We start from the raw sequence: 13,613 nt of genomic DNA, 5'->3' as shown, positions 1-13,613 counted from the left end.
AAGTTACTAACGTGTTTATTTTGTTATTAGAATGATATACGAAGCATCAAAGTAAGTACTTTATTTGATATTATGATATAGAAATCATGTTTAGGTTGTTATTTTGATTCCAAATATCATGTTAGGATTCTTTCCTTAGTATGGTATTTAGGGTGATTTGCTTATATCAATTATGATTTCTATGATGCTTCCTATTGTCTTTCTTAATAGCATGTTAGTATCAAGTTAGGGCTATATATTTGTTCTTTGATGTTTAGTGACATGCTAGGGTATGCTATTAATCTTGTTAGTATCATGCCTAGGATCTTACTATTATTATGCTTTAACATCATTATGATTATTTTAATTATTATTATCATGATTATTGTTTTGGGTGTTTTTGTCCCTCGGGAGAGTTACGTCACAAAGATTGGTCCGACTGAGCTGTACCTGCAAAAACAACGGACACTCCGGGTGGTGAAGCCCCGCCTCCGACGATCAAGTTAGTAACTTAAAAGGGAATAAAGAGTACGAAAATTTAGGTGGAGATCTGCTTGGATTCCAAGCTCAGGTGTTTCTTTGATGAGAGAAAGTAAGTGTAATAAATGATTGAATGTGTCCCCAAAATGGGGAAATATCTCCCTATTTATAGGGTCATTGGTAGAAGTGCCCCTTTCTAGCTCACTTGACCTAGGTTTTAGTGGGCTGCGCCGATTTACGGCGCTTCTTGGGATTTGGGCCCTTGAAGGCCACCATTTCAGAAGCTTATCTGAAGGGGACACGTGTCAGGAGGCTATTGGGCCACTGGGCCATCCTGAACTTGACACGTGGCTTCCTCTCATTGATCCACATGTCTAGGGTATTTTTACCCTAAACAATTATGATTATGATTATGATTATGATTTTGGTTATTTTTATAATTGTTATTATTTTGATTATTTATTATGTTGCTTGATATTTATTTTTATTGCTTGATCACACTTTTTATGCATTTTAAAAGGAACTGGTACTTGTAATCACGCTTATATAAGATAATTAATAATCTTGTTCAGGGCTAATGTGATTATAATTCAAGTGATCGCCAATAATAGATTTATTTGTGCATTAATATTCAACCAACATAGATAAACATGTTTAGGGTTAACTTATTGATTGCATGTTAGTTAGAAATGGCACATGAATACGATCCGAATAAAGTAGAGGCCTATTATTAGGGCAGGTTCAATCTCTTTTAGGTTGGATTTGTACCTTCATCCCCGAACTACCAGTCATGGTTCCATATTTATTGGAGTTGACAATCTCCTAGATCGTTAAGGGGTGTAACCTTCACCCTGTGAACGGTTTACAAGTTCCTAAAACTTGTTGGCGATTTTTTTCTCTAGCTTCCTTCCCTTTGGACGCCACCATGCTTAAGTGTATGATCACAGTGGGGTTCAAGTTTGGGGTAATGCTTGAAATATTCCCTACTGGAAGGCTTAGAAAAAGGGAGAAAGAAAAGCTATTAGCTTGAGAGAGAAGAGAATAGAAGATTGTTAATGATTGTGTATGATGTTGATTGATAAAAACGGGGTATACGACCCTATTTACAGAAAAAATAGCCCGGAGACGATAAGAAAAAGACCGAATCCTATTAGGAATAAAACTGCCCCTGTCGCAGAACAACAAAGTCCAACGCGACGCGACAGCCCTGTCGCTGTGCGAAAGGCTTGTCGCTTAGCGTTAGCTTTGTTGTTCCGCGCTGATTCACGCGTTTTCTAAAAACTCGTACGGAAACCTTAATCTAATTAAATTCGATTAACAACGTCCATACTTTGAAAATCAGATTTAATCTATTTAAAAACACTTGTTTTAATCGAAATACAATTCATTATTTTGATAAAAGATATAATTATCATTCCTAATCTCATTGGAACTCAAAACAACCTTTAGATTATTCTAGAAGATACAAATCAATCCTAATAACTTTAGGAATATTAATTAATGGGCCCTCCACTAGATCATTGGGCCATAAAACTATTTCAGGCCCAATTTAGCATTTTGGGCATAACTTCCTCATTATTCATTGAAATTGGGCTTATAATATATCGTCGAAAAAGGTCTTTTCGAGCCCAACCCAACTACACTATTATTGAACTCTTATTATGCACCAAACTAAATTGGAATGAAAATTTTCAATAAATAGAGTACATTTTCAAAACAGAAAGAAAAGTAATTTTTATAAAAACAACCGCATCACAAGACTTTTAACACTTTCACTTCGTTCGATAATCAAGCGACGTGAAAGGTACTCATCATTGATTTTGGTTTTTGGAGAGACTCAATTAGGTGTATACAGATACCCAACTTCTCCTTTCAAACAATAAGGGCGGATACAAGTTTATCAGCTACATAAATGAATTTTTTGTTTATCTTTGTTAATCTGGTGGCATTTCTGTAAATATATTCAAAAAGCATGGTCATTTATTCAGTACTTTTGGTGAGCTGTCCAAAGACTATTTGCAACTTGCATTTAGGAAATTGCACATGTACCCCTCAACTTCTATATAAAAAGACGCATGTACCCCCCTAATTGTACTTGAAAAGACGATTATGCCCCAGATAAACAAATTTATATGGAAAATTAATTGGGCACAACTCATAGAATAAGAACTATTTTAATTGAAATAAATTGTCTAAAACAAAAATAATTTATTAATTTTTTCGTGTACTGTACATTAATTTTCCCAAAAAAAGAAAGAATTGTCAAAAATAATACAAAGTTTGAACGGTCCGTTAAAAACAAGTCAATCTTTTAATTATTTCTAAATAATACAAAGTTTGAGGGATACCCGCTTTAAAACAAGTAATTTTACCTACAACTTGTTTGGCCGGTTAGTTTTTTTTATTTATCTTATAAAGTTGTTTAATAGTTTAAAAAAAATACAATGTCACGTGTTCCATAAAACCTGTTCATGAGGTAACTAATCGGTTTTAACTTGTTTTAAGCGGATGCCCTCAAAATTTGTATTATTCAAAATTAATTAAATGATTGAATTATTTTTGGTCGACTGCTCAAAATTTGTATTACTTTTGACAATTTTTCCAAAAAAAAAAAAAAGCAAACCTACATCATTAAACTATATCTTAAATTAATATTTCAATAACAACTTAATTTTACAACTACATATGTAACTTATTATGCGAAGTACAATTGGAAGGATAACGGAAATTTAGGGTATACTTTAATTTGAGTAATGCAACAAAAAATAACCCAAAAAAAACCCAAAGCAAACAAAAAAAACAAGTGTAAATTAACCAAGAATTGTAGTAGATGATTTAACTCTGTGAAGATAATGTTTTTTAAAAAAACGAACGTTCATGAATTAGTAATCTTCCAATATAGAATTATATAGTTGATGTTTAGGCTAGAATCTGATCGCTAGATTTGACTAGAGTCAATAGGACAACATCTAGATTAATAAAGATGCTAATGATTATGTAGGTTCAATGAATAAGGATAAATAACTACAAAAGATGAGCAAAGAGGGAAGACATGGAAGAAGAGACACAAGATGATGATACTGAAAACCCCAGGAATAAGGGTAAAAACCGCAAGGGGCGTTGACTCCACCAATCTACTAGTACGTGGGCGTAAAGCCAGTGAGTACAATTACATTGCATATATGATATTTGATAGTATAAAGTTTTGAGTTAAAAAATACAAAAGGTTTTAAAAGGAATGAGATCAGAGAATATACGGTGCTTTGATGACGATCGGAGGAACAACTGCAGGATTATTATTTGTGTATTACTTAAAGTGCATGTCAGAGGGGTCTTCGCATATATATAACTTTGGATAAATTATAGTAGGTTGGTTAGTGGATTATACAAATGCATATTGGAGTAACAAGATAGCATTGACAAGAGTATTTACCAGGCTACGAGTGATAGAAGGTTTGGCATATATTTTTTAGTGGAATGTCTAAATGGATGCAGTGGTTATTTAGGGAGTTAGTGTACGTAGGAATGAATTGGATTTGTGGGAGAAGACTTCTCTATTTTTAAGGTACTTAGGTAGTAGTGGGAGAGCTACATGAATGCAGTGGTCATTTAGGGAGTTAGTGTACGTAGGAATGAATTGGCTTTTGTGGGAGAAGACTTCTCTATTTTTAAGATACTTAGGTAGTAGTGGGAGAGTAGTGGGAGTGTCCTCGGAGAAGTAGTTTGGCTCTTTGATTTGGTCTTTGACGAATGTGGAATGGTTTGTGGTGCGGATAAATTTACATTTCCAATTAACTTATTCATGTTGGGAAATATCCCTTCCTTGATTGTAGGAAAACTTATAACAAGTTTAACTTGTTCAAATTTGGATTTTCTTAGAATATTCCTTGGAAATATATTCATTTAACTTTCTTGGACTTCTGGTAACCTAGTCGTTGACATCGTATCAACTTGTAACATGCAATCTAAAAACCTACAGACATCTGAAACTGTAGTGAAAATTTTGGCATAATAGTTTGCCCTTAGCTTGTCTGTTGTGTTTTGGGTATTTTTACCCTACCACTTGGACCTCTCAGAGCGTGACACATATCACCCTAGGAAGGTGTCCAAATGGACCAACTAGGGTGCGACACGTGGCAGGCGGATACCCCATAAGGGATTGGCGGCCTTCAAGGCCCAATTCTCAAGATCCCTGCAAAACGGCGCAGCCCATGTTCCTAGGTCACTAAACCCTAGAATAAGGGCATAAACTTCTAGGACCTTATAAATAGGTAGATTCCCTTAATATTGGGTCAACTTACAATCATTACATCATTTATTACTCTCGAAAACAGAGAAACAACTGATCTTGGAATCCGAGAAGATATTTACTTTTCCGCATTCTTTACTTCAAACCTCAACTAACTTGATCGTTAGAGGCGGAAATCCGACCAACCAAAGCATCAATTGTTTGGAGGTACGGTCGGCCTGATTCCAGTCTTAGTGATGTAACTCTCTCAAGGGACTAGAAAAACCCCAAAACATTTGGCGCTGTCTTTAGGGAGAGTATCTCTAAGATGGTTTCACAACACTCTGTACTGCTTCCTGATCCCACACAATCGGCAGTTGATGGGGAGGTCCATTCAGACCATGATACTGATAACGACGTAGAAGTGAAACATGTGTGGCCTCTGACGGGTCACTCAGAACAAGGCGCATCCGTCGCAGGGATAACTTGGAACAAGGCAAAAGCCAAGCAGGTCCGAGCAAACCATCCGGACAGCTGACTAGGGAAACCTAGGCGGCAAGAGGGAAGACTCCCGTCTCTAGAGACGAACTCATGAAATTCATGACTAGTTTAAAGCGAAGATCAAGGACTTGATCATCAAAAGGACAATTAGCTCTAGCAAGGGTCAGTCGGCCAAAAAGTCTCCTCATGCTGAGGGGAATTAATAAGTCCGTCAGGAACCGACAACCAACTCCACACCATAGTCATAGGAAGAAGGCCTGGACCTTGATTGATTGGTCTAAAGTCCGTATGCTCGAGATGGACCACAAGAAGGTCATTCGGAAAATTCAGCCGGACGGTAGCAAAAAATCATTTTTTGATGCTCAACATATCATCGAGCAAAAGAAAAACAAGACGATGTCTTACTTGGCTTCACGTCGATCTTCCTAGACAGCTTCAAGAATACCTCGGCGAAGTATTCTCATTTTTTTCATGAGAGCCATTCAGGTGACAAGTCCATCCATACATGCCCTCAAATTATAAACTCAGCCCCAATTGTGCCCCAGATGTCATACGGGCCATAAGGGCAACCTTACATGCAGCCGGCCCTCTTCGGAGGTCAGGCAACACTTAACATCCAACCTTTATAATGGCAGCTTCGTCTGCTTAGACTTAGTGAACAACCCTCTGTGTTCACCAAGGAAATAACCAAGGCGGCACAACCGACCAAGGTTAAAAATATATTAGTGGGCGCCTATGATGGTACCACCAACCCTGATGACCACCTCATGGCCTAAGCCAACCTCATGTATTTACAAGGGTTGAATTATGCCAGCTGGTGTAAATGCTTCCCGACTTCATTGAAGGGTATTTCCTAACAATGGTTTTGTAATCTGATGGCCGGATGTATTGGCAAATTCAAGAGGCTTGCCTTCTTGTTTGCTTCTAATTTTTCTAATGAACATCCTAGTAAAGGTCTTATTTGAGTATGATAAGTGACTTTTATTTCACTTTTAGGGGTCCGTATATGGTCATTTTCTAGTTATTTTTCTAATAATTTCACTCTTTTTATCCTTTATTTCTATTATTTTCTTATTCTTGTCTTTTGTCTTTTTGTCTTTTGAGTGTTTTGATTAAGTTTCTAGTTTTTTTTGGTAATTTTGGAGTGTTTTAGTTTACTTCTTTATTTTATTAGTTTTAGTTTTATTTCTCTTATTTTTATTTTGTTTGTTTTTATTTTTACTTTATTTATTTTCATTTTACTTTTATTTTACTTCTCTTCTCGATTTTCTTGATGTGTGTAGGTATGCGCGTGGGTCAAGGTTCGTGTTCTAATTTGAGGCCGTGTTCGGAACTCCAAAGTTGGGCTTTAATTCAAGCACTCATTTACTAGGCTGCTTCCGTTTCCTGTTCTTCACCCCACCTTCTTAACCCCCACTACACCAATCAGATCTCCCCTGCTCCAGCAAGAACCGAAGCAACCCACACATACCTCCACCAAAAGCAGCAACTCAATCTTCAGCCACCACCACAGCTGCCTCCTCTCACCACTGAAACCACAGAGAAGCCCCTGTACTTCTCTCACGCATCTAGCAGCCCTGACCCACCTTCATTTACCACCGCAATCAACCACTTTCAGCCACCCAAATCGGGAGCCACAACAAACCACCGTCCAACCCGCAACATCTCTGCACACTCCTTCCTCACGCACCACCGCAACTCAGAGCAGCAGCCACCGCAAACCCGAATCAACCCCATCTCTCCTCTCGTTGCCCCTAAATTGCAGCAACAACTTCTCCAACCACAACAACAAATCGCACAACAACAGCCACAAATCAAAGAAAATTCAATTTCAATTGGGTTTGAGCAAACCGCATAGAAGTTCGATCGAAATGCCAAAAAGTGTCAAAAGAGTCAGAAACATTGGATGTTTTCTTATTTGAAGAGGAGCGGTCGAACACACCCACGGTTCTACCGAGCCAACCTCGTAGTTCGGTCGAACCTGCTCTTGGTTCGATCGAACCATTTCACGAGCTTCGCAAATGATAATTAATAAGATCGAAGATGATGCTCCATGATAGCCATTGATGATGTGATGTGCGGTGGTGATGCGTGATGATGAAGAGTAAGAGCAGCTGAAATTCAAAGAAATTAAGGGTCACGTTTTGATTTGGGGGGGGGGGGGAAATTCGTTTTTTATTAATTTTGTTTTCTTTTTATTTATTTCCTTTTATTTATTTTTCTTTCTTAGTTTTATTTTATTTTATTTATTTTTATTTTCCTTTTCTTTCCTTCCTTTATTTTTCTATTTTCTTAGCTTAGTATAAATACCCATTTTTGGGGTAATTAAGGGGAGGAATCAATTATTCTATTCTCTTAATGAGTTTTAGGAGAGCTTCTCTCTCTTAGGGTTAGATTAGATAATTTTAGAAAGAGAAAGTAGATTATTGCTCAAGTTTTTCTACTGTATTCAACTTTTGGTCAAGTTCATTTCAATCAAACAATTCTTCCAAGTTTTCATCTTTAATCAAGTTCATCTTTAGTAATCTCTAAACCCTTCTTTTAGCTTTTTTTATTTGCTATATTGTTAATTATTTTCATTCATCTTCTTAGGTGAACTAGTTGGTATTGTTTTCACTGTTCTTAATCATGCTTAGTTTTGTGTTTCTTGAATTCATGTTTAGTATTGTTATTAAGCTTAATCTCCCTTCCCTAGGCTAATTTCTTAGCTAGGGGAAGGGGGTAGAAAATATGTGTTGATATTGGATAAATGATGATGGTTGGATTGAAAGACATGATTTTTGATAGCTTGAGATTATTGTGGCACTTTATTTGATGTTCTCTAGTTTAAATGCATGAAAGTGATTTGAACTAGACTAAGATCATCTCTATTTTAACGATTACATGAGAATGAGTTGTTAAAGTAGATTTTTATGGATTGTGCTTCTTTATTATCTTGATTTGATTGTAACTAATAGGATGTATGAGAATGATCCTAATTAGTATAGACCTCTTTCATTGATTAGCCTAGCCTATTGCATGTCAATGAATTGTTTAGGTAGAATCTTGTGTTCTTTGGCATGTTCGTCATGATAACCATTATTGTTCCCCTCTTTCTAATCATGTTTGACACCCCCGTACCCCTAGCGTCGTTCTATTTAGATTTTAATCATCATTGTCTTTGCTTGTTTGTAGTCTTAGTGCTTTTTATCAAAAAGGCAACAAAAACATTCCCCTTTTAATTTTACTCTTGCATTAGTTAAAATTGATGTTGAATGAGTGAGCTTCAATTCCTTAGTGGTTCGACCCTTTACATGCCCCTATACTTGTATTAGGGTAGTTTAGGAATATAAATGATTAATTTGATTAGGGTAGTAGTTTAACGACCTATCTAACCTTCGATCAAATTTTGGCGCCGTTGCCGGGGAAGCTACTTGTTTAACATTTATTTTTTCTATTGTTAGAGTCATTTCATTTGCCTTCTTTGTTTTTTATTTTGCTTGTTTAATCCTACTTGTCGTTGCTAATCGTGTGCTTAGCTTTGTTGTATTCAAAAAGAGATATGGCAAGGCAAGAGGATGACCTTCTTTTTAGGGAGCTTGGAAATCCGGAAATATATGAGCTCATGAGTGGAATACTTCTCCCAACCACCGAGACTAATTTCACTATCCATACACAATATGCTAGGATGGTACAAATTGAGCAATTTTCTGGAGGTGCAAGTGAAGACCCATTGAGCATTTGGACCGATTCATTGAGTTGTGTGCAATGATGCAAACCAATGAAGTGAGCCAAGATTACATTCGTATGCATCTCTTTCGGCAATCTCTCACCGGAGGAGCAAAGTAATGGCTCAAGCTTTTGAAGCCCAACTCTCTCACCACATGGAAGGAAGTTGCGAAGGCCTTTCTCAAGAGGTTCATTTTTGATGAGCAAACCGCAAAAATGAGGAGGAAGATAGCTTCTTTTGAGCAAGAACCGGATGAAACTCTTGGGGAAGCATGGGAAAGGTTTAAGGATTTGATTAGAGCATGTCCTCATCATGAATTCAACCATAATTTTCTCATGAGACTCTTTTATGATGGCTTGGAGCCAATGTCAAGGACCAATCTAGATGCGGGTGCCGGTGGCCAATTGATTAAAATCCCTCAAAGCCAAGTTGAAGCTACTATTGAAGAAGTGGCTACTAGCTATTCTTGGGGAGGACAAAAAAGGTCCCAAGGGAAGCAAGGAGATCTTTATGAGTTGGAGAAAGTCGGCCAACTTAAGCACATAATTGAGCTCTTGAATGAAGGTCTTTCCAAGTTGAACTCAAGTGTTGGTTTGGGTTCAAAACCGTCGCAAATCATTGATTTCTCATGTGCTTGTTGTGGTGGGATGAATCATGATGCATCCTATTGTAGAGAGTTCAATCCCAAGAATGGTGAGGTTTTGAATTTGAGGGAAAAAGAGTTTGTAACCCAAACTCAATCTCAACAACTTCAACAACCTCCAAGACTAGAAAACTCCTATCCCCATGATAGACCTCTCTTTAATCTACCAACCCAATTTTTTTTCAACCCTTCCATCCAAATAGGGAAATTTCAAGATCAACATCATGACCAAAATCCTCAAGCGTATGAAGAACAATCCCCACCCAACCACACAAAAACCCAAATTCTTCAACAACGTCAAATTATCACTCAACAATTCCAAGAGATCAAATCTCACAATGAAGTTGTTGATTCCCAATTAGCCAAAATTTATTCTCTCCATTTAACCACAAAAATCCCCTTACAATCATCTACTAACCCTTCACATACTTATCAACCCAAAACTTTCAAGGAGGATGAGAGCAAGGAGGACAAGGTTGTAGAAGATGTGGTTGAGAAGAAGGTTCAAGAACAAAATGAGGAGCCATTTGATTTTAGTGAACCAAACAAGTTTGAAGGCCCAGTTCCCTTTCCTTGTAGGCTAGTTGATAATGTTGTTTTGAAGAGCCCTATGGTGGTGAGCATATGTAGAGTTGATGTGGTCAATGGTGTGATGGCTAATGAGAGCTTACCTCCATGTGATGATAAGGTGACAATGAGGTATGATGACTTCCTTGAAGTTCCCGTTTTGTTTGAAGGCTCTTTTGAGGAAGGTGAGGTTGACCTTCCTAATATTGAGGATTCTAAGCTTAATCGCCCATTTAGATGGAAAATAAAGAAGAGAGAAAAAAGAAGAAGAAACAACAAGAAGAAGAGAAAGAGAAAAGATGAGCCACCATCGGCTATTGATTCATTCCCTCCTTTCCCTTGTGGTTATGTGAGACCTCAAGGAGTGCTAGTTCTCAAGCTTGGGGGAATCTATGATTCAATCCTCAAGTTGATGAGGGTGATGTTCTTTAATCCACCTTAAACGAGGTGAAGGGTCAAGCTAGAGACCATAAACAAGCGCTTCTCGGAAGGCAATCCGGAGGATTTCTAACCCTTTTTCTCCCCCTCCTTTCCTTTTCTTTTTATTTTCTTTCTTTGTTCTCTTTTATTGTTTTCTTTTGTGTCTTGTCTTGCCTTGTAGGTTGCTTTTTGGAAGCTTGGAGCTGAGTGACATTTGATGAACTCTATTTTATTCTCCTTTATTCTTTTAAGCCAACCTCCCGGTGAGACCTTTCTTGTTTTCACTCTTTTAATTTTTCTTTGAGTGCTTAGCTTAGGATTAGTTTAGGAAGAAGTTGAATGGTTCGAGGTTGTTTGCATTGGTTTTATGGAACCTGGGATCATTGATGTTGTTATCGAACGATCAATTGTTTAACGATTGGGACTTATTTGGAATTTATGCCTCGTATGTGAACCTTTTAGATTTCTTTCTCTTTATTTTATTTTTTTTTTCTTTCCCTTTTGTGTGACAAGCGTGACTATGTCAAGATGAAATGAATTTGTTTTGGAATTCGCTCATGCATTTGGAATTGATTACTTTGATAATGTGCCAAAGAATGTTTCTCTTCCTAATTGTTGATGGCCTACACGGACTGAGAGTGCTTGTGGTTGAGATAGACAAATTTTTTAGATAAGGTAGCAAGGTTAAGAACTATTGAGGACGTTTGAACCCTTAGTTCATGGGAAAATGGTAAGACGGTGTTGCTCTCTATAGTGGATAGGATTCCCTTTAGTTGGTATTTTCTTACTTCCCATCCCTTGTGAGGTCTAATATTGTTCAAGCCTTCATCAATCTTGTTGAGCGGCATTTAGGATCCTTGACTATGCATATCTTAATCCTTGTGTTTTCCTCTAGCTCCTAAGATCGTGACCCAGCAACTCTAGGGGAGGAAAAGGGCACCCTTTTCTCATTTTTCTTTATCTTCTTTTTGTTTTGTTACATATTTTGTTTTTATTTTGCATTTTCTCCTCTTGCTAACCCTTTGAGCCTATTCCCTTTCTTGATTATGAGCCACATTACAAGCCTTATGACCTTTCGTTTCCCTTACCCTTAGTTTTGTGAAGCATTTTGGTTTGAGAGGTTGTTTTGTGTTGTAATGAAGATGAGAAAGTATTATTCTCTTTGGACCAAGCAAGAAAGTAAATTGTATATTTTTTGTGTAATAAAGCAAATGCATCCCAAAAAAAGCCGTCCATAGTTAAAATATGCAAGGACATCAAATAAGAGTAAAAAAAAAAATAATTAGTAGGTTTCATTTTCTTCCCTAAGTTAAGCATTGAGGACAATGCTTCGTTCAAGCTTCGGGGGAGCGTTACTTCGTTTTTGTTTTTATGGAGTGTTGGTGTTGAGTAAGCTTGGGGGAGATGGCATTATTGGTATTTTTGTTTGATGTTTGGTGACTTCTTGAGTTTGTTTTTAAGGTTTGATCTCCCTTTTGCTTCACTTAGGAAATATCACCAAAATTTTCAAATTTTTACCCCGCCTTAACCCTTTGCCTTACGTTACAACCCTAGTTAAGACCCTTAGACTTTAGAGGGGTGAGGTCAAATTCCAGTGGAGGTAGATAGATTTCAACCCTATGGAGAGAGTATGCATAGTTGAGATGTTGGGATGACCCACTAATTCCACAAATTGAATCTTTTTCCGGTTCCTTCATGGAATCATGAGGAGCTAACTAGGGGGTGATTTAAAGCTAGTGGAGAGAACGTGGACCGTCTTGGATGGGACTAGTGCAGAGAATGAAATCACTAGTCCTCTATGCTTATCTTAGGTTTGTCTCTTTCAACCATGAGCATCTTGGAACGTGTATTCCCTCGTTTAATTGAGAAAGGTGAGTTTTCTTTGGCGCATGACTCTTCGTTGAGTCCAAATGGAGCATTTTTCGTCTTAGTGCTTGATTGGTTTTCTTAAACCTTGTCATGTTATGTTGGTCATGGTTGTTTTTGCTTTTCTTTTTCCTTTTGTTTTGTTTTGGTTTTGTCCAGAGTTGTGGGTTAAGCTCTTAGGAAACCCTCACGAGAGCACACTCGTCCTCTAGGGCGATTTAAGGGTTTAAAGGGCTTGTCTTTAGTTGCTAAAATTGACCGTGATTCTTGAAAGGAATGGTTGAACAAGTGTATTATTCTGATAATGGGTTCAGAATTATTAGAAAGCTAATATATTCAGTAAGGTCAAGTGTTCGGAATGCCTAGGTGGAGGCTGCTTCCGATCATTAATATTAATGTATAATTAATATTACAGCTTAATCTTGACTGAACCCTTCGGGTCACACCCAAGCAATTAACGAACTGTCTCGACGAATTAATTCGGAAGAAATTAATCAGTCAGCCGAGTAATTAATATTTAGACGTCGAAAATTCGAGCTTGGAGCGTCGAAACCGAGCGTCGGAGAATCTCAAATGTCGAGCCAAAATTGAGGATTTGGCAAGACGGGAAAATGCTTCAAGTAACAAGTAAAATCCTAGCCACGCGAAAGGCTAGGAAAGCGCGCCGAATAGCAGCGTGCCATGTTGGCAGCGTGCCACGTGGCAGCACGCCATGGTGGCAGCGCGCCACAGTGGTAGCGCGCCACGGTGGCGGCACGTATGGCAAGAAGGCCGTGGACCCGGGTGACGGGTCATGGACACGGGCCAAAAGGAAATGGCCCAACCGAACCCAACTTGGGGGTCAAGGTTGGGTGACACATGCTTAGTTCACAATGCATGTGAAATGCCCTGGGGACCAAGTGAGAAAGTGGTCCTCACCTAACCATGTGACACTTGTTACTTGTTCCTTGGTTTATTTAACTAAGGGTTGAATTCATCAATCTTTCCATGTGAGATCTTTTTGTGAAAAAGTCCCACATTGAAAGATGAGTGGAATTCACAAGCTATCCTTCCTTATAAATAGCCAAAGCATTGCTTGAGAATTCTTTTCTTGAGTATGAGTTTAATAGGGCATTGCATTTGCAAAAACCCTTAAACTCATATAATACTCGGGTTTTGGTCGGACCTCGCTAACCTCGAGGTAACGGACCTAAAAGTTGGTAGTCGTTTTTGCGAGTGGA

General features: G+C 37.9%; 1 protein-coding gene across 1 annotated transcript; it reads left to right on the top strand.

Annotated features, from left to right (window-relative positions):
- The first annotated feature begins 9,112 nt into the window (after positions 1–9,112).
- On the top strand, positions 9,113–10,738 carry LOC110683485. The gene is made up of 2 exons (XM_021859868.1): positions 9,113–10,297; positions 10,709–10,738. Exons 1-2 carry the CDS (start codon positions 9,113–9,115, stop codon positions 10,736–10,738), a joined length of 1,215 nt encoding a protein of 404 aa, XP_021715560.1.
- The last annotated feature ends 2,875 nt before the right edge of the window (positions 10,739–13,613 follow it).

The sequence above is a fragment of the Chenopodium quinoa genome, unplaced genomic scaffold, assembly GCF_001683475.1.
Source record: "Chenopodium quinoa cultivar QQ74 unplaced genomic scaffold, ASM168347v1, whole genome shotgun sequence".
NCBI classification, from domain to species: Eukaryota; Viridiplantae; Streptophyta; class Magnoliopsida; order Caryophyllales; family Amaranthaceae; genus Chenopodium; species Chenopodium quinoa.
The sequence above is the reverse complement of the archived record's forward strand: the minus strand, read 5'-3'. Positions and strand labels throughout refer to the sequence as shown.

What these genes read in the sequence shown, in the direction of transcription:
- LOC110683485 (XM_021859868.1), top strand. Translation starts at nt 9,113, where the DNA reads ATGAGGAGGAAGATAGCTTCTTTTGAGCAAGAACCGGATGAAACTCTT. An exon ending in GCTCTTTTGAGGAAGGTGAG is followed by an intron (nt 10,298 to 10,708) that starts GTTGACCTTCCT and finishes CTTGCCTTGTAG; the next exon opens with GTTGCTTTTTGGAAGCTTGG.